Source organism: Falco punctatus, assembly GCF_963210335.1.
Source record: "Falco punctatus genome assembly, chromosome: 6".
Taxonomy (NCBI): Eukaryota; Metazoa; Chordata; class Aves; order Falconiformes; family Falconidae; genus Falco; species Falco punctatus.
In genome coordinates this window covers 4,003,003-4,025,547 of record NC_137585.1, presented here as the reverse complement: position 1 = coordinate 4,025,547, position 22,545 = coordinate 4,003,003, and the positions used below count along the sequence as shown (strand labels likewise).

The 22,545-nt window shown below is 45.4% G+C and overlaps 2 protein-coding genes across 9 annotated transcripts in view; one reads left to right on the top strand and one right to left on the bottom strand.

Moving 5' to 3' along the window:
* Positions 1-280: 280 nt before the first annotated feature.
* Positions 281-14,182, top strand: LOC308065907 (beta-1,4-galactosyltransferase 3-like). 4 transcript variants are annotated; one of them, XM_080392549.1, is made up of 7 exons: positions 281-425; positions 575-996; positions 7,595-7,830; positions 8,736-8,926; positions 9,486-9,608; positions 12,461-12,565; positions 13,513-14,182. In XM_080392549.1, the coding sequence occupies exons 2-7, from the start codon at positions 759-761 to the stop codon at positions 13,652-13,654; spliced, it is 1,035 nt and encodes a 344-aa protein (XP_080248675.1). In that variant the 5' UTR covers positions 281-425; positions 575-758; the 3' UTR covers positions 13,655-14,182. The 4 variants fall into 4 exon arrangements, with proteins under 4 accessions (XP_080248675.1, XP_080248677.1, XP_080248676.1 ...); XM_080392551.1 differs by having other exon boundaries at positions 301-425; positions 877-996; XM_080392550.1 differs by having other exon boundaries at positions 301-425; positions 817-996.
* Positions 14,183-15,136: 954 nt separating this feature from the next.
* Positions 15,137-22,545, bottom strand: part of B4GALT4 (beta-1,4-galactosyltransferase 4) — a 34,842-nt gene continuing 27,433 nt past the window's right edge. For all 5 annotated transcript variants that reach the window (XM_080392547.1, XM_080392543.1, XM_080392545.1 and 2 more), the window contains 3 exons: positions 18,774-18,896; positions 16,157-16,261; positions 15,137-15,741 (listed from right to left, as the gene is read on the bottom strand). In XM_080392547.1, coding sequence (XP_080248673.1) covers positions 15,600-15,741; positions 16,157-16,261; positions 18,774-18,896 — 370 coding nt within the window. In that variant the 3' untranslated portion in view covers positions 15,137-15,599. The remainder of the gene's footprint in view (positions 15,742-16,156; positions 16,262-18,773; positions 18,897-22,545) is intronic.

The following is a 22,545-nucleotide window of genomic DNA, read 5'->3' as shown; positions in this document are numbered from 1 at the left end:
CTAGGCAGCGACTCGTGTATTCATTTCAGTTCACCTCTCTGCGCAGTTCGATCACTAATTTAAAGTCGGGCACACTAATTTAAAGCCGGGCCGGCGGCCGCGGGTTGACAGAGGCCCCAGGGTACAGCGGCCCCGGCCCCTCTCCCCTCAGCCCCACAGCGCCGCTACCCGGCGGCCACCCCGGCTGACGGCGGGAACTACATCTCCCAGCACGCCCCGCGGCACGCCGCCCGGCGGGGGCCGCCCTGCCCCGCTGTGCATGCTGGGAGCTGTAGTCTCGCCTGACGGCGGGCGGGGGCGGGTGCGCGGTGGCGGGGCGGGAAGGGCCGCGCTGCCGGCTGTGAGGCGGCCGGGGGGAACTCCCCGCCGCACCCCGGGCTGAGGCGGGGCGAGGCTGGGCAGCCGGGAGCCTCCGGGAGGCGGTGGTACGGGGCGGTACGGGCGAGCCTGCCCGGCCCCCCCGCTTCAGCGAGCCTGTCCCGCGGGGGTAGGCGTGAGGGCGTATGAGGGCGGCCGCTGCCCCCGTTGCTCTCTTTCCTCCGGGCGGCCTCGGACGGCTTTTTCCCTCCCTCAGCTCGCCGGAGCGGGACGGGGCGGCTCGGCGCTCAGCGCCCTGAGGAGGCCGCGCTGGAGGAGCGGGCTGCCGCCTCGCCTCGGGAAGTGTGGCCAGGAGGGTCCCCGGGGCGCGGCCCCTGAAGGCGGCTGCCGGAGGCGGTTACATCCTCACCCGCCTGGCCCCGGAGCATGGGCTGGGAACGATGTCCCTCTCGCGCGTCGAAAACCCTTGCTTTCTGCTCTTTCTGTTTGTCTTCCAAGCGATATTTATCCTGATACTCTACCGAGGTGGACCTTCAAATGTGTTCCGTGGGTTTTTAGACTCGCCTCAGGTGCTGGATTACTCCAAAACTCACGACGTGTACACAAACCTCAGCTTGTTTACCCCGGCCCCCGACGAAGAAGCTATGCCCTACTGCTCGGCGCAGTCACCGATATTCGGTAGGTATGAACCCACGGTGTCTGGTGGCACTGCTTTGGTACGTGGGGATGCTGGGCACTTTGTAAATCCGAGTTGTGTATTTTTCAAACTTTTCCACTTTAAAAGTGGTATACAGATGTAATACATTGACAACGTTTTCGTGTGTTAATTAACTCGGTTTTATTGGTTATGCGAGAAAAAGTATTTTAATTAGTTAAAAAAATCTGATTTTAAGGATTTGGCTACACAGAGATTGCAGAACGTGAGCGAGCACAGTGCATGGTGTTAATACCAAGTTACTAACCCTTTTTTTTCTTGGCACTCCTGTATGAAATGTGCCGACAATTGTACTTGAGTAACTGCATTGAGGCTTCTGACTCAATGTAACTCCTGGGTCCTTTGCCTCAGCCCTATATCAAACCTGTAGTTCAACGTAAGTTGGTTACGTTGGCTTTACATACTGCCTGTATGAGAATGTAGCTTGGTACCTCACTCTTCATGGTCATCTTTTTGGCCTATGATTGTTGTGCATCCTTCAGACTTAGAAACTTCTCCCCTGGTCACAGGTTAATTTGTGTTTACATGAGGACCAAATTGGAGCTGGTACTAGAGGCAGCATTCATCCAGCTGCTGCACAACTAAAACAGTTGAGAAACTTTAAGTGAACACAAAGTTAAACCCATAAGGCAAGTTTGTTGTCAGTAAAGCGGTCCGTGTCTGATAATAATGAATCAGTTCAACTCTGCCAGCCAAGAATGGATGAGCTCTGTAAGATGCACTTACAGCTGGTTTGGGGACACCTACTTCTTAGAGTTCTGTGTATAAGGTACTCTTTGTCTGGTTTTCCATACTGCACAGGTTGCTGCATATCTGAGTCTTGCTTGGAGCACTACTTAATAGTTGCCTGCTGTTCTAGGAAAGCTGATCACTGCACGTGGAGCACAGTAAGAGCAAATGGCTGACCTTGGTTCACAGGTGAAAGTATTATTGGAAGCCAGTGCTGTGGTTAGTCTTCTGTTGAGTTGCTTACTGCTGGGACATTTTGGATGAGCCTTTTTAGACTGCAGTCTTTGGAATGATGCTTGTTCTTTAGGGAAATTTTCTTCCTTGATCTGTTGCTGAAGTTAAATGAAATACATGCAGTATGTAGGATGAAATTGTATGACAACTTTTGGGTATATGCTTCAGCATTTCCCTTGGAAACAGCTCTACTAAGTAAATGCTGAAACACAAATAGTACAGAGCCTTTTTGCCCAGGTACCAGTTGAAATGGTCTTGGTGCAGTCTCTCTTCATCACTGTCTACAGCCCATCAGTTCTTTAGGGAAGCTACAATTCCATGTTTCAGACTTAATTGCTTTCTTTGAAAAAGCATGGCAGAAACATGCCTGCACCCTGCTTGTCTCCACTACGGGGAGAATCCACTGTCCTGAAAAATGTCAAATGAGAAAGCTTTGGTCTCAAAAAAACCCAACACCACAACAACAAAAAAAACCCTAACAAAATGAGATGCAATTCTGAGCAGCTTCACTGCAAACCATCAGATAAGCAAAGAGTAGTGACGTATATGGAGGAGGCAGACACAGAGTAAAATTACACTAATCGGTGTTCTCAAAGCTATGAAATCTTTTTAAGACTCCTTCTGCTCATCCCTGAGAGTCTTGAGGGGATTGGCCTGCATGTGGTACTTCAGAGTTAAAATGAAAGCATCATGTTAGATATAGACAGAAACAAACAGTAGGTTGTCTGGGAGCAAAAAAAATAGGAGGCAAAGTAATTGTGGGAGTTTTGCTGCACAAAAAATTAAAGTTGAGCATATGAAGCGTTGCTGTAAAACATTATTTGGAGCATTGATATGGATTCAGCTGAAGTTGCAGCAGAGCACTTGGATTTCTTAATTTCTGCTTGGTGATATTTCCTTTTAAATATAAAAAGTAAATTATTCCTTCTGGTATTACTATGTGCCAACCTTTTCTGGGTGGTTTGTGTGTTTTGGTGGGGTTTTTTTCACCCAAGAAATGCATGCTACTTTGCTAGGTAGCTGCCCTTTGTTTTGTGTGTGATGGGTGCATATGAATAGACATATAAATACTTTATAAATGTCTTGATTGGTTGTTACCATCTTCTCTTGTGGGACTGATCTCTCATGGAAGCATTACATCAGAGAGAATGATGCCTTTTAATATTAATTTCATAAACTCCATTAAATGAGATTTCAAATCAATTCTTGAGGGCTCCAGTCTCCAATTCAGAGCTGGTAATAAGTCACTGTGTCTACTGCAAAGCGTGTTAAAGTAACTGGAAGAATGCCAAATGGCTTAAATGGTTTCTGCATCAGGGCTTTTATGAAGCGCAGCACTTTTTCCACTTATGTATATAGTAGATCATTTTGATAACTTTGAATGTAAGATCAGCTTGCAGCTCATCTGTCTTTTTCCTACCTCCTGAAGCTACAGCATCTTGGTTCTTCTGGGGCTGTGGAGTGAGAATTAAAGTATAATTGCTAAACATCTCTGCCTTGGAAGAACTAAGGAGTTGCTGACTAATGTTACTTTTTTAACGCATAATGGTTTCCATTCAATCTTTTGTGACCGACAACTTGTAAAGCATTGTACTAGATACTCAGTGTCTTCATTAATATTGTGAATAAATTACTCAATTTCCTTAAAGGTTAAAGTTTCTACAGAAGTAACCAGTTGACTGTTTCTACCACCTTTGTTTTAGGGAAACGCAAAATGTTTACATGCTACAGTTGTGCTTACTCAAACTGAATGAAGTAGCATTTACATTAAAAATCTGACTTTCTTACATTGTACACAAGATGTGTTGCTTCAGTTCATCTTTTCTTCTTACCAGGAAGAAGTTATGCTAGAAGACTCAGGGTTGGGTTTTTTTATTATTTTTTTTTTAAAGAGGTACCTTACTTCATGCATAGTATGTGCTGAACAGGTTGGTTTGGCCCTTGAGGACTTTAATAGTTGAAAGTTCTGTTTGTAACTCTGCTGTTTATGATTTGCTCTTGCTACAGAAGATTTATTTTTTTCCAAGCCCTTATTGTAGTAGTTACTCCCTTTCACACCCATCTGTCATAACCTTTTCATAAGTGTGACCATCTGTTGTGGTAATGAGTAGCTCCTGCTACATTTTCTAATGGATGCTCTCCCACTGGAGTCTCTTCTCTTGGATTTAAAAATAAGTTGAAAGGTTGTGATGCTGAGATTTATTTTCAGGTGACGTTGAGGCAGCCTTGTATTCTGTCATTAGAAAATGGTGCTTACATTAAGACTGTTGGTCTGCTTTTTGTTTTCCCCTTCCATTCAAACAGTGGTAGAATTATACAAATACAACTCTGTTAATGTGGTGTGTGGTGCTGTACTTTCTCAGTGAGGTATTCATCCATGCTGCTGTTCCCATTTGCTTACCTTGCGTAAGTTCCTACTTATTCTGGTTGAACTCAGTAATTATAGCTGCTAACTCTAAATGTGCAGCAAGATGCTTAGGAGTTACATAGTTTCTTTCTTAGGATAGATCTGGTCAAAAACAATAGATCCCCCTGATAGTTAAATGTGTTACCTAGAAAGCAAAGCAAGCAGGGAGTATGCTGTCACTGGCAGCAGCTAAGAATACAGACAGGGAATTGTGAGTTTTAACCCTACACACTAAATTTTCATATTAATTAAAACCCTCTGTATGATGGTGCAGGCACAGAAGGATCTTAGGGGCCAGAGTACAGAGAAATTGCTTCTGTTGATGTTGATTCTGTCTGTACCTTGTCTGCATTGGGATCCTGTGCTTTCTAGTATGTGTAAGATGATTTTTTTTTGTCCTTTCTCAAAGCTGTGCTTTAGCAGTTTTATTTTTCCCTATTTGATCCAGCCTGCAACTGCTCTGTTCGCATCTGGGTTTGAATTGGATTACAGTGCATTAGCCCTTTGTTAATTGGGTAGGAAGGAGACCTGAGAGCCAGAATTTAGCTTGTAGCCAAGGAATGTGGGGCAGCCAGAGGTTTTGGTGATATAAGTCACATGATAACTTTTTTTCCCCTTTTCCTTGGCATATAGTTTCTGAGTTTGAGCTGAGTCATCTGAGGTACGGAGCCAGGCAGCTTGGGACAACATGACATCTTGAAAAACCTGAAGAATGCAGATGTTACCCTAATGGATCATATGGGCCCATGAATCCATTGGGTATGGAAGGAGACGACAGGAGTGAAACTGTTGCACATGATCTTAATCATACCCTTATGTCCAAATTTAGATTTGATTCTTTGGAATTTAAGGATTATTGCTACAGAATATTACTCTGCAATACAAAGAGCCCAAATTCCATTACAGAAAACAAAGCTCTGCCTTTGTGGGAGAACAAAAGGGATTAATTCCCTTTCTTGTGTTTTCCTTGGAACAATGATCTTTAGTTGAAATCCAGCCTGAATATAACATCTATTTAGCAAGCTCCAGTTGTCATCAAATCAGCGGTTAATGGTGCTTTAGTTAAAAGAGCTGATAATCGGGGAGTTCATATATCTAAAAAGCAACATAAACTACAGGTTAAAAACAACCTTGGACTGAAATGTGGTAGTTTTAAAGACAGAATAGGAAATTGTCTGCATAGAAGTAGGTAATAACATTATAAAACCTTAACTGTAAATGTGACCTAGATTTGTGGGCCCACAGCATGATTCTCTGAAGAACTACACTAATGTTTTGGGTACAAAGCTATGGCAGTGTTCTCTAGATTCGTACTTGAGGGTAATGCAGTCAAAATCAAATTCCCCCTGCATTTTAGATACTGAGGGAAGGACTGGAAAGTGATACCTTGGAAATGTGAGGTGTACCAACTTCTACATACTAGCAAAATGTTTCCCAGTTCTGAATCTTACACCAAATTTAGTCCCTGAGCCTTGTTAGTGCTCAAAAAAAAAAACAAAACAAAAAACAACCCAACCCCAAAACCCAGTGGAGGGATGTTGTTTCTGTGTCAGTTAAAACAGGATGTGGGTGAGTGCAGGCTCCATTTTTTTTTTCATTAAAATTGTAGCACAGGCTCGAGTATGGAATGGGTTGTAAGAAATATCTTCTGGACTCACCTGCTGAAGTGCTTAGACTGAAGACACGTGTACCTTTCCCTGCTTAAATGAAAGGTACTAAGCACCAGACCTAAATATTTGTTCTTTTTCTCTCATGCTTTATTATAGAAGTTTTTTGACATTATATTTTATTTCAGTGGTTTAAGAGGGAGTCTTGACTTACAAGGCAGTAAAAACTTGCTTTAAGACAGCCACGGCATTAACTATAAGCTTGGAAGGAAAAGAATTTTATTTATAGCTATTTTGCCTCACAGGCTTCTGATGCAAAAAAAAATTGTCTTTGGGTATCATGGCCTGTAGAGAATTGTTGGTCCTACTTAAAACTCATTTGAAATTGTCTGCTTTTAATTGTGATATAGGTAAAGGTTTCTTCCTAGTTCATTTAGGTAACAGATTTTAATCTGGTTTGGCGAATGTGCTTTATTTTCTTAGAAGTTGATGGTGGTTAGAAACCATTAAGACATGCAGACTTGTGTATAAATATAACTCTTCTGCTAGTTCTGGAATCTTTTCTCACTACCCAGAAGGACAGGCATTTAAATAACTAGAATTTGTTTATTCATATTGTAACAATATGAGGCTTATGTTGAAATGGTGATTGACACCTTATGTTGATTCTTTCTTACTTACGACTTGTCAAGCTTTTTCCATGTGATGAATTGAAGAATTCATATAAAAATGCAGATTAATTAGGTAAAAACTGTTGAACATATCTGGTATGTTTTGTATTCAAAATTGAGGTGCTGGGTAGAAGAACTATTATATGTAGTTTCTTTTGCTACTCTGTGCCTGTTCCTGAAAATGTACCATCTCTCTTCTTCCTTCTCAGTTCTGTCATCTGCTTCTCCCAAAATTTTGAAGTACTGCCTGTTTGTCACAGTGTATAAAATTCAATAATACAGCAAATACAGCCCTTGTGGCATGTGATTAGAACATAAAATTGAACTTGAAACTTCTTTTTAAAGATAAAGCTAGCATTTCCTGAAGCAGCTGTATTCACCCAGGCTTTAAACTATTTCTACCCCAACCTGCTGAATATCCTTATGAACATCTTTGTCCTTGAAGAAGCTTAGGGATGTTCTCCTTATGGGTAGCAAAAGCAGGTATGTCTGTTCATCTGGGTTCATTTCCAGCGCTATTCTTACAGTGAATACATTTATTCATGAATTTCATCTAAGCAACACAAGGCAAGACAGTTGCTTTGTGTAGCAGTGAGCCCACACCAGGAAAAAGCAAGCTGTGCAGGAGCCTGGTGGGACTTGCTGGCTGTGCTGGGATTTGGGGTGCGTGGGGCAGGTCGCCTTGCTGTCCTGGTGCTGAGCCCAGCACCCCTCCCTGGGGAGCCCTGGGGAGGTGGCCAGCAGGCCGTGGTGGAGTTCATCATGGGGGCACATCTGTGTGGCGCTACCTCCTCTGTGGTGGGGCTGGTGCCTGGAGTAGTAAACATACATAGCTAATCTGATAGGTTTGAATGAAGGTTGAGAAACACCACTGATCTTACTTTTTTACCCCCCCTCCTGTCTCTCCTTACAGTTGGTCCGTTAACCATCACCTTCAGGGTGCTCCCTACTGAAAGAATGATCATCAAAAAAAATCCTTTTGTTCAACCTGGTGGCCGCTACAGGCCACCTCACTGCTTGGCCCGCTACAAGTCAGCCATCCTCATAGCCTACAGGAACCAGGAGAAGTACCTTCACCATCTTCTCTACTATATTCATCCATTCTTGCAGCGCCAGCAGCTCAGTTACAGTATCTACTTGATTCAGCAGGTAAACGTAAATCAAAAGTGCCTGGTGGCATAGCTGAGCTTCCCGGTTAAGGGTTAGGTTCTGAACAAGAAATGTGGAAGTACCGTTTTATGCCTGGATTGAGAGCAGGTCAGTTATATGCTGTCCCATCTCTGTGGCTGCTAGTGACTGAAATGTCATTCCACTTGTCAACATCATCATTCTGCTATTGATGGGTTCTGCTATTCCCCACCACCACCCCCTTCTAGAGGATTAAAGTTGTCATTAAGTGGTAATCTGCACTATCAGCTGTTCAGGAGTTGAATGTGGTTTGCCCCTATCTTGTCAATGTGGCTACTGAGCCAAGCAGTTCAGGTGGAATGCTAAAGTGAAGTTGGATATTTTTATTTTCTATCAAATAAAAATATCTGGCTTGACCCTGCTGTGGAGCAGCCTGTGCAAGTCAAACAGCCATTTTTAACTGATATGGACTGGTGTTGCAACAGATCAGTGGCAAGAGACCAAGTTTTGGAATCATTAATTAAAATTCATTGTTGATTGGGGTGAAGAAGAAGCTTTTTTGTTTGACCAAGGTTGTTTGGTCCCCATGCCACCCCCACCCCCCTCCTTCTAAGCTTTAATAAGCAGCAGCAGTCACGGAAAAAGTGTCGATATGCAGGTGTACACCTGAGGATTGACTCGCTGGTCTCTTAAAAGTCAGCCGCTTTGGGTGCCCACAGTATGTAGCCCCTGACACCAAAAAGCTTACAGTTGTTAAGAATATTGTGAAGAGAATGGTTGAAATTTTCAGAGTCTGGGGCATGAAATTTGCAGCCAGTTTTGATTCATTCCAATTGAATAAGACTTTTTTTTTTTTACTAATGTAAATTTTAATTGAGTTATTGTCTTTGTTGTTTTGGTGAAGAAACGCAGGTTTTCTTTTCCAGGTGGGGAATGGTACATTTAACCGAGCAAAGCTGCTTAACGTTGGTGTCAGGGAAGCCCTGAAGGATGAAGACTGGGACTGCCTCCTCCTGCATGATGTCGACCTTGTACCTGAGAATGATTATAATCTCTATGTTTGCGATGAATACTATCCCAAGCATATGGCTAGTGCCATGGACAAGTTTCAGTACACGTAAGTGCCTCTAGTTGCTTCGGATGCGTGTATGCTAATCTGTTCGCTTCCTGATAGGAGGTATGAACGAGGACAGTGAGAGCTGCAGCCTTTAGGACGTTGTCTGTCAGTTTTGCAGTAGTGACTTCCCCAGAAAATAGTATCCTTGACGGAAGCGTGCAACCTTGAGCAGTTCCTTGCCTGCAGTTCCCTGTTGCGCTGTTAGCTCAGCTTGGCACACGGCCGGCAGATTTCTGTCTGCTTTCCCTTCCGGAATAAAAGTATAGGGGTGGGAATTACTGGATCATGTGGAAGATGTGTGATAGGATGCAGGTATTTTGAACTGACCCAAGCTGTGAATTTCAAAACCAGTTTTAGTGTGGTCTTTGAGGGGGAGGGTGGGGTGGAAAGTGGTAGGAATTACACTGGTTTTGCTGTTTTGGGTTTTGGCGTTGTAATGACAGTTGTCTGTAAGGTGTACGAGTAATATATGGGGGACTTGGATCACGTTAGTTTGTGGAGGACTGTATTAGCCTTCAATGCTGATGCTTTTTTTTTTTTTTCTTTCTTTCTTTTGTAGCCTACCATACAAGTCCTTTTTTGGGGGTGTATCTGCTCTGACTCCAGAACATTACATGAAGATGAACGGGTTTCCAAACACATACTGGGGCAGTGGTGGTGAAAATGATGACATTGCTACAAGGTACTAATAATGTACAGGACAGGCTTAAAATAGAACCAAGCTGGCTAGTGAAACATGTGGCATTACCCTAAGAAAGGAACTAAGATGTTGTTCCTTAATGTGCTTGTGGTATTGTTCTAATCCAAAATGCTGTTGGCGCTGGGAATGGTTCATGTCAGAAGATGCTCAGTATCTATGAATCCAATCCTTGTGTGCTGGGAAGACAAAGCTTTTCCTCAGACTTTCGAGGGCAGAATGTTACTTCACATCCTTGTGCCTTCAGTCGCTCTGGAGTGCATCCGAGGGATTGTAACTACCAGTAGTTGACAAGTGACTCCGTTGACATCTAACGGCCCCAAGGGAGGGAAGGAATCTGCAAGCTTGATGAATAAGACAGCCAAGAAGGTACCTATTAATTCTCAGACAGTTGGGAATTTAAGTTATGTTAAGTGCATCTAGACTGCTCCAAGTATTACCTAATGACCAGTAGTTGGAATTAAGGAACACAAGGAATTCTAACTGCTGTCTGCAGTGCTGGGTGATGGAGAAGCCTGAGTGTACTACTGTGAGTCACTGACAGCAAGATCTGATGGGGGGTTTTGTACTTTAGTTGCCATGGCAGCAACATGCTATAGAAGTGAATACAATGAGTTTAATTCCGGGTACTCTGCCTAATGTGATTTCTTCAAGTGCAAAATCATGACTGTAGCTGCTTTATTGAGCTTTGTAGTTGCACTGTGCACCTTTATCATCCTGCACTGAGGCAAGCTCGTGGGGAGTTTATAGAACTAAACTGACAATAAAAGCTTTGTGTGTTTTTTGGTCTTGCACAGTGTGACAAGGTACACAGTTTTGGTGGAATGTTCTGTTCGAGGACTGTAGGAGTTTTTACAAAGCAGTATTCTTCTGGGAATTGACAGATTTGCTAACATAGAATTCCTCCTTTTCCTTTCAGAAAAAGCTAACTAAAAGGGTGTATGATTGTTTAGAGATTTACTAAACAGCATTTATTAAAGGAATAGAATGCCAGGAAAATAGATCTTTACATCAAACACTACAATGCTCGTTCTGTTCAGCTGTTCTTAGTACAGCTTAGGCATTTAATAATGTGGGTTTCAGTGCTGAGGGTAAAGAGACATGCCAGTTATACGTAGGAGTGCACTTCCTCACAGGAATCTCTTAAGGCAGGTCGGTTGGTTATGTGGATCCCAAAATAGCCCTTTCTTGAAGGGAAGGAAATTGTGTTGTTTCTCATGAGAACTTCTACTAATGATGAGCATTGTTCTGGCCCGTAGGTACGTGGGGGCCATGGACAGTGCCTGTTAATGATTTATTCACATACTGAAGTCCCAACCTGCAGAAGTTAGGAATGAGCTGGCTATTTTTAATGGCCAGCTTGATGCATCTACTGGGATTTGGATTTTTAGTAGGTGCTCAAGCACTTCTAACCATGTAGCAACACAATTAATTAGTATTTGAAATTGGACATTGAAATGTCAAAAAAAAAAAAAGTCCTGTGTAAAGGTTTTTTTTTTTTAGCTGGGATACTGCTTATTAAAGCAGTTAGTGCAAAAACATACTGGCTGCTACTTATTGTTGGCAGACTGCAGTGCTCTATAGCATTAGTCCTAGCAGACACCGGGATCTCCCTTTTATTAGAAGAAAACACTACTCTAACCACTTATGTGTTAACATTATCAGCTACAGGAAAGCCTGTTGGGTTCTTAACAGTAAGTGAATACATTAACTGTTTCATATTATAGTTTTGGTTTAATCTTGCAATGCAAAACCTGATACAGCAAAGACAGTTTAGCATTCTTGCTTTTTCTTGTCTTTTTCACTGAATGCACAATAAGCTTTCGTTCAGAAAACAAGAAACCTTGTCTAAAACTCAGTCAGAAATAATAGTATGTCATACTGTCAGTGAAGTGTTCTAATCATTTGATGGCTCTAGACTAACAAATATTTCCAGTTCTGTTGCCTCTTTCAGCTTTATAACATTCCTGCCTCAGTGCAGCTTGCTGCTGTACCAGATCTCAACAGAAGGCAATCAAACGTTGCAAACATGCCAGTTAGATAACCTCAATTGAGCAAACATTCGTTCTTAACCTCCCCAGGAATTTTCTCTGTCTAAGAGCTGCCCCATGATAACGGAGGTTTGCCTGCCCTAGCATTATTACAGGTGCTTTTTATTGGTGAACTAACACAGATTCCATTAGCAGTGGGTTGCTTGAAAGTCACCCAAAACGCTGGTTTTAAGAGCTCTGTTCTGGAATTCTCAGCCTTTGGTTCACTTTTTTCTTATCTAACTGTCCTGCAGCTGAGCAGCTCGCATTGGTTTGTCTGGTGCCTGTATTTATCGCTAGTCTTTTACGAAGCCAGCACTCTAATCGGGGCATCTGAATGAATGGCACCTCTCAAAGAACAGAGGAAGGCTTAAGCTGGATCTGAAACTCAGGACTGGCTTCCTTTCAGCAACCGCAAGTTTGGGTTGTTTTGGTTTTTCTTAGATTTAGGTGAGGGACCTCGAGGCAGTAAAAGCTCCGCTCTTACAAGGAAGTGAAAATAATGCTTAATTGTCAGATTTGTGGGAATTGCTCTTGAATGCTCTGCATGCTGTTGTTCATTCCCTGCTTGCTATAATCCTCTTTGTACCCTGTCGAAGCGCACTGGGGCTGGGAGCTTTCCAGGCCAAGCCTGGTTAGAACCTGCTAGAGAAGATAACGTGGCACTGTGGGCTTAAAGTCACTCCCTTAATCTTCCGCATTTTGCTTTTATTGCATTAACACTGAAAATCATCTCTGACTGAACTTTCCTCTGAGCCTAGAAATGGCATCTTTATGGCTAAGCAAACATTTTTGTTTGTTTTAAAGGATTCGTTTGGCGGGAATGAAAATAGTCCGGACATCACCTCACCTTGGGCGCTACAAAGTGATGGACTATGATGATGAGGCAGAGAGACAGGAGCTGTGGAGAAGGTAACTGTTCGGGGGGCGGTGGCTGGGGGGCTGCTCTTTGCCTTGCGGCAGGTTGATTCTTACCGTCATCTTCCTCAGAAGAGGCAGTAAGTGTCCTAATGCCACTGCTTGTTTTTCCACCTTAATGTGGCTCTTTAAAGAAGGGTGCCAGGCAGTTTTAACTGAATCATTCTGCTCATCTCTGCAGTTGAAGGATTTCTCCTCGTTTCTGACTTTCTTCCCATTGTTAAGGACGCACGCTAGGTAGGAAGCCAACAGATATCAGATTTAAGCGTCAAATTATTCTGGGAATAAGACTTTAAAAAAAAATGCTGCCTGTTTTGTAAACAAGGTGAGTTCAGTCTGAAGAGGCACTTTGTTACAACTTCCCTGTCACAAAAAGTTGCTCTTCGGTCTAGGGGAGTTTACGATGTGCCATTACAGTAGCAGAAAGCAGGATGCAGGCTTGGAGACATGCAAGAGCTTAGCAAAGGCTTAGTTTTATTTAAGAGCTGGAGGAGGGTATTGGTTCAGGTGCGGTGGAGGCTTCTCATACCATACCAACAGTGCAGGTTTCCCTCTATCATCTCAAACCTCAGGTTTCCGTAACAACCCTGGCTTAACCCCCACCTCCCGCAGGCTATGGCCACCGTTGCTGCCAGCCTCTGGGCTCTCCCAGTTCCCTGGGTCTTACAGGCTGTAGTTGGCACCTCTCTGGTCTCCCTGTCCAGTGAGGTTCCAGTCCCAGTTGCCCTCCCTGCTTAGAGCACTCGGCATGAACTTCCTCTGGTCTGTTTAGTCTCACACAGTGCCTTCTCTCTGTACTCTGTGAGAATTGTTTGGGGCTTTTCTGCTAGCAGCTTTCATCTGCTAAGCCCTTGCTGCCTCTGGGAGGCTGATTTCTTCCGCAGTGTCAGTTGCAAGCATTGCCTTTGTTCTTCTAACTGCAGGTATTCTTCCTTCTTCAGGCCTGCTTCCCGACACAACACCCAAAAAACGTGGAAAGATGACGGAATGAATTCATTGGAGTTCAAGCTCCTTTCCAGGACAAAGCATCATCTTTATACCAACATCACCGTGGACATTGGATACGTTCCCCCGTTTTCCTAAGAGAATGAAAACAAAAGCAGAGTTTGGGCTCCGCCTGGCAGCACGCGTACAGGTGCTCTGCCACGACCTCCTCTTGTCCTGCGGAGCCTTCACCACCTGAGGCGGCTACTCCTCTTTCATACATTTCACTGTTCTGTTTAAGATTTAGAAGAAAAGGCTTCAGGAACAGGGTATGAGAGCTAATAAACAGGCTCTGACTTACCCGAAAAGTTGTCAAAGCACTGTCTAAACTGAGCCAGAGCCGCCTCCTGGGTGTGGGGGATCGAGGTCTCAGTGACAGTGAGCCGACCCCGGGTTTCTGGACCCTGTGTTCCATAGCTGGATTGCTCTGTCCTGCTTTCTATTGAAGTATTCATTGGGATGCAAGCTGTTCTGTCTGGGCCCCTGAGGGGTGAAGCCAGTTACAGTTCTGTAAATATCTGTTGTGAATTCAGTAAAATAAATGGAGTTATGTGTTTGGGTTAAGACTTTCTAGAATATTTCAGAAGAATGTAATAAAGGAGGAAGTTGCCCCAAAACCAGACAAAACTAGAGCTTCCATCTTTTTTTCTGGCCTGATCCGAAATGTTTAAATGTTTTTATGGTGGCTCTAAGGGAGGCAGGCTGAATGGGAGCAGAGGCTGTCACCTAGTCTAACTCCTGCTCAGAGCATGGAAATTAATCCAGTATTTCAGCTGTTGCTCAAACATTAATTATCTTTCAAGGATCTGTCTTCACTTCTCAGAAGTATTTTATGTTGAAATACTAGAGGAAAACTGAAGTCAAACCTGTCAGCAGTGGAGCTCTGCCCCTGGCAGGGCTGCACTTGTACTTCCCTGACTGGGACTGATGCTGACTGCCCCAGGCCGTGCCCTTGCTGGAGTCTGTCTTCACCGTCAGTCAGCAGCGCTGACCAGCTCCAGTTACTTTGTGCAGGCACGACATGGGCTGTTGTCACTTGGAGATGTTAAAATTCCTTGTTCACATCTATCCCACCAAGACCTGAGAACTCATGTAAAGCTTCAGCCTTCCCTGCAGTTGGAGTAACATGTCTGCTAGCCGAGAGTCACTCTTCAAGATTATAGTAAACCAAAGTTGCTTTTTATTATGTAATTCTTAATATGTTATACCCAAGAGAAACTCTCCCAAGCCTGTTTTGCATCTACCCGCAAGGGCCGTGTAGCCAACAATCAGATGTAAGGACAGTTAGGTATAATGGGGTACAGAGATGCTTTAATCAAGATTTCTGCTTAGTGGGGCAGTTAGCTATCCCCAGGCCGGTACCAGCCTTCTATAACAAGAATTACAGACAGCAGCAGCCTGGGCACGTACACAAACACGCTCTAACAGCATGGCCCAAACCACTGAAGGAGGTGGACAGGAATTTCTCTCCATCTGACACAGCCAGCCCCTGCAGAACTGAGCCTCTCCTTTTGCCCTAAGACACTTCAGCAGTCCCACAGCAGCGGGAGCTGAGCTCACGACGGAAGGGCAAGAGAAGCCTTTTGAGTTCAATGGAATGCATTTATTGAGAGATTTGTAACATCTCACCCATTACCATTATTGCCCTTCCCTTACACATAAGCAGTTTTTTTCTCAGGCTGGAAAAAAACCCCTAGCTTTTCTCAGGCAGCGTGTAGTTGGTGAAGAGTCCTTGTGCTTTTAATAAGCAAATTTTTTTGCGGGACTTAACTAAATCCCTTCCACTGGCCCAGCCCAAACAAGGACACTTTTGCAAAAGTCCCAGCAGCAAGTGCCCAGAGCAGGAGGACCTGTCCCTCGGGGCAGTCCCCACCTCCAGTCCTCACAAAAGGAAACTCAACCAACCAAGTAGATGCTGTGAAGAAAAACTTTCTTCTGTGCTACTGCAGTACTCTTTCAAGGAGCGCACTGGGAGGCACCGGCTGTAACAGCAGCCACAAACACAATCCGTTGCTGTTTCCTGTAACCCGTGTGGCGCTCACCCTTACGAGACCTTGGGCTGCGTGCTGAAATCCACCGTGATGTTGACATACAAAGGGTTATGTTCCACCGAGAGCAGTTTATAGGAACAGGAGTTCAGCCCATCTGTTTTCCACGTTCTAGACACCTGACGTAGAAGCTTCATTCTGAGGAAAAAGGGGAGAAAAAAAAATAATCTTCAGTGACATGCACAAGAGAGTTTTGAGCTCTTTCCTACTACCAGTAAACTTGGCAGCAGAGCTACCGCTATTCTGTATCTACTGGGCGTGTAGAGTTATGCCTTCCCTGTCCTCAGCATGGACAATCAGATGGGGGATGGAAAGAAAGTCCTTTGGTTTTATCTCTGAAATCATATCCACGTTACTACAACTTAGGTAGTTTCCAAGGAACACCCTGTCGGATGTACAGAACAGCTGCCAGCTGGGGACAGGGGTGTCACAGGGGTGTCCCCCAGAGCCTTGGGTACCACAAATGCCTAGAGCAAGGAACTGGGTCCCCAGGTGCCCAGCTCCGAGCCACAAACTGAGGTCCATTCAAGGTGGAACGCTGTTCTTGACTCACCTCTCTCCATTCTCCTCGTTACCGTGGTCTCGTTTGTGGAATATCATCGTGTACCTGGCCACATCAGCAGACGGCCTCACCACTTTCATCTTCTGCATCTCAACCCTGGAAGAAGCAATAGCGCCATGAATAAGATGTCACCTATAAACAAGTGCTTAAGGAGGAAAACAAAACCCCACAACATCTGGAGACCTGATCTCCTCTAGATGCCACGGAAGCAAGCACAGGGAACTGTAGGAAACTCATCTGCATCTCTTCCACAAGCCATTTTGCCACAGCAATGCGGTGCAGAGTTGCATTTCTGGAGAACAGGTCCAGTCGGGTGACGGGTGCCCCCTTCTTTTGAAGAGAAGCAGGTAGCTACTGCAGCAGAGGCAGGCAGAGCTTTAAGCACACGTTATCACAGAGCACACTTAAACCAGCGTTGTCTGGTCTAGTCAGCACTGCCCTGCGTTACCTAGGAGGGCTGTATTTTGCCACATGTATATTTCCACGCATTTTGCCACAAGCTCATCTCAACTCCTGCAATAAAGCCCCTACACTTGATTGTTCTCCACTTAAAAAATAGCTTGGGTTTTTTTTTTTGGTAGTTGGCAGACAGCTGCAAAATTTTTGTTATTATGAAGAAAAAATTCCTTTCCCAGAACAGTGCCAAGCACTAAGCCCCATGTGTGAATGTAAGTGCCTGACATCAGGCACCTGATTGGAGCTTTCGGCCTTAAACACGGGTGCCCACATTTAAACCGCTTAACCACTCTGCTGACATTTGCTCTGTCGGCAGAAAGGGTTAACTTCGTGACAGTGGAATTAAGGGAATAGCCCAGGTCTTTGCTAGTCACAGCAGCAGCTGAAAGAGCAATAGGAAACCCAAGAGCTGAAGAGCCCCTCACAGCTTCCCAATGACTGACTGTCGCAGTCGGTTACCACATAACAACAAGTGACCTGAAAAATCTTCGTGGCACGCGCCACGCAAGCACAGAGGCAAAACAGTGGGACCCAGGAGCACCCTGGCCCGGGCTCCTGCCACCGCAGGGGACGCTGCCATCCACTGGCTCCGCTGAGGAAGCCTGCACGGCTCTGGGTGACAACCCACCGCCCAGCCAGCTTCCCACGGGGCCTGCAGCGGCAGGCAGCCGGCCCAGTCCAAGGTCCCACCCAGGGGAAGGGCATGCGCCAAGCCCAGGGGCAGGGTGACTCTGGGTCATACGATTTGGTTTCCACACCAAGATCTCAACAGCTGCCAGGTTCAGAGGTGCCACGCACAAGCGAGCAGCCCTTTCCGATTCCAACCGCTTGCAAATGTTGCAGAGACCCTCAGTCAATCCTGCTGATGTGCTGCACGGCTGGTTCTCCGCTGCTCGCAGGAACATTTGAAGGAACACTGCTGTCACCTTTGTTTGCTCATTAACTGTGACAGTTCTGGGGACTGAGATGGTACCAAGCCTTACCCCACCACTACCACCGCCAGCTCCCTCAAGGTCACAGAGGAGCTGGTGTCACTAGCCAGGGGTAGGGAGGGGAAAAAAAGAAAAGAAAAAGTTGTGATTAAGAAGGGACAGAAATCCACGTCTCCAGTAGACCTTTTAGATTTCTTGAGATACAGCTGACTGATCTGCTGAACTGACACAGAGAAAAAAAAATTTCATTTGGAAGTTCTTAACTTCAGCATGCTCAGTTTCACCAGTGGCATTGTTTAACATCACCGGGGATACAAACTGTACGTCCCCAAAATGTTTGTTTGCATATTTAAGCAACTGAAAAGAATAAACACTTCAGAATGACAGAGCACACCCAAGTTACAAACTGACAGGCTCCGCCAGCAGAGCTTGCAGGGTTGTGGTTTTATGGGGGAGGTGTGTGTGTGGGGGTGCACGCGCTCCCCCCCCCCCCTTCCTTCACTAACAGTGATGCAAGATTAGAGGTTTCCTTCTAGGCAAAGGGCAAAAGATCAACATAAAAGTTTTGTTAACTTTTTTGTCCCACTAAACCTCTCCAGCTAACAGGTTTCCCTTATTTGACAGGCACATCTGCAAAACTAGTTTGAACACAAGCAAAGGGCGTACGGATACGTATGCAGGCTTTCTAGAATTCAAGTTATTCACCATCTTAACTATAATCACCACCACCCACATACCAACGAAGACCTGCTTGGAGTAAATCATGGCAGTCAATGAATGCAAAAAACCCCAACCCCACCAAAACCAAAACACTCCCACACTTTTGCAAAGTACCGAAACTCCACACATTTGTGTCTCTGGCAAGCGACACTCCAGACTTCAACCTTATTTCCATTACAACCCATTTCCACATGAGAGTACAAATACTGTGTGGCTGAGAAAAACAAAACAAACCAACCCACCCCCCAAAAAGACCACCCCAAAACCCAAACAAACCCCTGACAAAATGCAACGAGGAAACTGTTCACAAAACTGCACCTTGCAGCCCAACTCCCCACTGCAAAACTGGTTTGCACTGAGGCTCCTGTAGTGTTCCACCTCTGGCGGCTAGGTAGGAAGTCACACTAATACTTATTTTTTTTTAAACCAATTCCTCCACCTCTGACATCCATTTCCCTCTAGCTTTTTTTTTTTTTTTTTTTTTTATATATATATTTTACCTGATTCGAAGGTCATCATCTTCTCCACCCCAACCCCAGTAGTTGTTAGAGAATCCATTCACCTTAGAAAACTGATCTCTTGTTAGAGCAGTTACACCTCCAAAATATCCCTGGTACCGTAACCTAGAAGTACACAAGAGAGAATGAAGAATTAAAAGTCAGATTCTAACAACAATGAAAATACCACCTTGAAACTCTGGATCTAGACCTGTCTTTCACAGAGCTAAGGATGCACAAATCCATGAGGTGGCTCTTGTTCTCTTCCCCTTTTCACCAAAAGATGGTAATTTGTTTCAGGCCAGAAAAAGTTAACTCTCCAACTTCGTTTCTCTCTCTCTTTACATAATTCCCCTTGCCAGCCAAAAGGGCACTGCACCTCAAGGCCTCCAATGAGCAGAAAAGGAACAAAGCTACACACTAACGTAGCAGCAGCTTTGCGATCACAATAGCAAGCCACTGACTATGTTAGAGCTGAATCTGAAAAACCTGGAGTGAAATCAGGTCACATGCTATGGAATATCGCAGGACCGTTCCAAGGAAGGTACAGTGCAAGTTACTAAGTAACCTAATGTGATAGAGCTCGGCTCTAAAGGAGATTAATTTCTACCTTCCTTGTCCTGGAAGCTGCACCTACTTAAAAAAAGGTATTTAGATACCATGCTTATTTATCTTCTTACACCATTTTGCTAATTGCTTTTTCATGATACACTCCTCCTTGGCCCTTAAGGCAAGCATTACAACACAGCCTCTGACACTGCAACGCTTCAGAGGTGATGGGCACATGGTTTCATACTGAGTTTTTCTTTCTCATTTAAAGTGAATCTAAACAGATGAGCAAGTGGCCAGGGCTAGGAAGTATCTATTACGGCAATTTACATGGCAGACAAGCAAAGGCACAAAGCATATTACCATTTCTAGTTTACCACAAACCCAATTTAAACACACCTAAAAAACACCAACAAACCACCCAAAAAACACCGTACACAGCCTCCCCCAGAGTATTTTTCCTGGCTGATTTCTGCTTCTGGTTTTCATTTCATACTGTCCCTGGATTTCATAGTGTCACTGGAGAACTGCACAGGCTGAAGGGTGTCTGGAGATCACGCAGCCCGACCCCACCGCTCAGAGCAGGGTCTGCTAGAGCAAGTTGCTGAGGACCGTGTCCAAGGACAGAGACTCCACCACCTCTCTGGGCAGCCTGTTCCAGTATTTGACCACCCCCACAGTAAAAAGCTTACGTTTAAATGGAATCTCCTCTATTTCAGTACGTGCCCACTGCCTCTCGCCTTCCGTTGAGAAGGGTCTGGCTCCACCGTCTTTACTCCCTTCCATCAGGCGTCGCACTGACAAGATCCCCCTCTGCCTCCTCTGCCCCAGGCTGACCAGTCCCAGCACTCCCAGCCTCTCCTCACACCAGACACCGCGTTCCCTTACATCACCTCCACGGCTCTTTGCCGGCATCGCTCCAGTATGCCCATGCTGTTACCGTGCTGGGCAACCCAGAACCAGACCCAGCACTCCAGGTACTGCCTCAGTGGTGCTGAGTCGAAGGGAACAACCGCCTCCCTCAGCCTGCTGACAACACCCTCCCGACGCAGCCCAAGGTGCTACTGGCCTTTCACAAGGGCACATTGCTGGCCCAGATCCTGCTCCGTCAAGCTGCCCGCCAGACGGCTGGCCTCCAGCACCTGCTGGTGCACAGGGCTACTCCTCTCCAGGCGCGGGACGCTGCGCTTCCCTTTGCTGAACTTGATTCCTTCTGGCCACATTCTCCAGACTGATGAAGTCCCTGGAACACCAACCACCCCTCCAAGATTTCTATCTTCTGAAAACCTGCCGAGGGTGCCATCTGCCCAAGCATCCAGGTTACCAACGAAGACACTAACTAGTACCAGCCCCAGTACCAAACTCGGGAGTCAACCACTAATGACTGGCTTCCAGATGGACTTTGCTCTGCTGATCAAAACCCTTTGAGCCCAGCAGTTTGGTAGTTCTCAGTCCATCTCGTTGTCCACTTACTAGTCTGTACTTCATCGCTTTGTCAATGGGGATGTTATGGGAGACAGTGTCAAAAGCCTTTTTAAGTCAAGACAAACACTATCCACTATCCCTCCCCTGTCCACCCAGCTAGTCAAAGGCAGCTATCAAGTTTGTCAGGCGTGACTTGTGAGCAGATTTGTTTCCTCACCTTCCCAGGGATTAAAAGGTGAGGTTGACCAGCCTACAGTTCCTGAAAGCCTCCTCCTTGCCTCTCCCGAAGGTAGAAGCAACATTTGATTTCTTCCAGTCCTCAGGAGCCTCCCCCAACCATCATGGCCTTTCAAAGATAACAGAATGGCCTCACTCTGACAGCAACCAGTTCCCTTAGTACCCATGGATACACCCCACCAGGTCACACAGTTTTGTGGTGTATTCCCAGTTTGTTTAAGTATTCCTTAATTTGATCCCACTCCAGCAAGGGTAAGTCCAGGCTCTTCCACCGGCATCAGATGCCTGGGATTCACGAAGGCAAATCTTGCCAGTAAGGATCAAGGCAGGGAAGGCATGGAGTATCTTGGCCTTTTTCTTGTCTTTTGTCATCAAATCCCCTGCCACACAGCAGGTACACATTTTTCCTAGTCTTCCCAGCAGCTGAGGTACCTGTAGAAGCCCTTCACATTGCCCTTCATGCTTTCAAGAATTTCAGGGGGGGGTCTGGTTTTCACAAGTCCATCCCTGCATGCTTACACAGCATCTCGTGTGTCCTCACAAGTCACCTGACTGCTTCCACCTCTTCCATGCTGCCTTTTTCTGTTAGAGTTCTCAGGAATGTGCAGGCCTCCATCCAACTTCGCTTGACTTCCTGCACATGGGAATGGACCATTGTTGAGCATGAAGGAGGCAACTGCTGAAGATCTACCAGCTCTCCTGAACCCCTCTTCTCACCAGGATTGTCTCCCAAGTGATTCAGCCAAGCAGATCCCTGAATAGGAAGGCCAGGGTTATGATCCTGCTATTTGCCTCATTCCTTTCTGTTTTCTAACCTTCACGTCCCTGGCCAGTTCTTCCTTGTCTGTAAGTGTAAAATTCAGCAGAACACCTCCCTTCACCAGCTCCGGCCACCTGTGTCAGGAAGTTATCATCAATTCACTTCAGGGCACAAGTAATCCAGGAGACTTCTGATGTGTTGCCCTTTCCAGCAGATACCAGAATGATTAAAGTCTTCCACGAGGACCACAGCCTGCATACATGAGGCTTCTTCCAGTTTTCTGTAAAAGGCTTCAACTACCATCTGCTGGGACTGTGAGATACTTCCCCAAAGATGGCGTTATTTATATAAACATACAGAAAAGGATTGTTCTAGGCAGATGCAGTCTCTCATGCTCTACCTGCATTTTATTTCTTTCCTACCTCCGGAATTTTTAACTCTCCCTTGCACTGTCCCGTTTATCTCCTCTCCTAGAGGAGACCAACCATAAGGTAGGGCAGGCACTATCAAGTTTTAATTATGCATTACTGCCTTGAGATTTCTGCGAGGAGGGCTCTAGAGAAATGCAGTGAACAGGTGGAATGGACAGCCAGGAGGTCCCACAAACAGCAACAGCAGGGAAGAGCCTTCCCCAGCTGTGCTTTCAGGCTGCACTGCCAGTCCCCAACAGTACCACATACTGCCACCCACACATCCACGTACACACCCCACTGCTTGCTTATGCACCCCATAATTCTCCTGCACCACTGGAGAGGCAGACAGCAAAGGAGCCAGAGCTGTAACTAAGACAATGCTGCCCACTGA

What these genes read in the sequence shown, in the direction of transcription:
- LOC308065907 (XM_080392549.1), top strand. Translation starts at nt 759, where the DNA reads ATGTCCCTCTCGCGCGTCGAAAACCCTTGCTTTCTGCTCTTTCTGTTT. An exon ending in ATGGACAAGTTTCAGTACAC is followed by an intron (nt 8,927 to 9,485) that starts GTAAGTGCCTCT and finishes TTTCTTTTGTAG; the next exon opens with CCTACCATACAAGTCCTTTT. An exon ending in AATGATGACATTGCTACAAG is followed by an intron (nt 9,609 to 12,460) that starts GTACTAATAATG and finishes TTTGTTTTAAAG; the next exon opens with GATTCGTTTGGCGGGAATGA.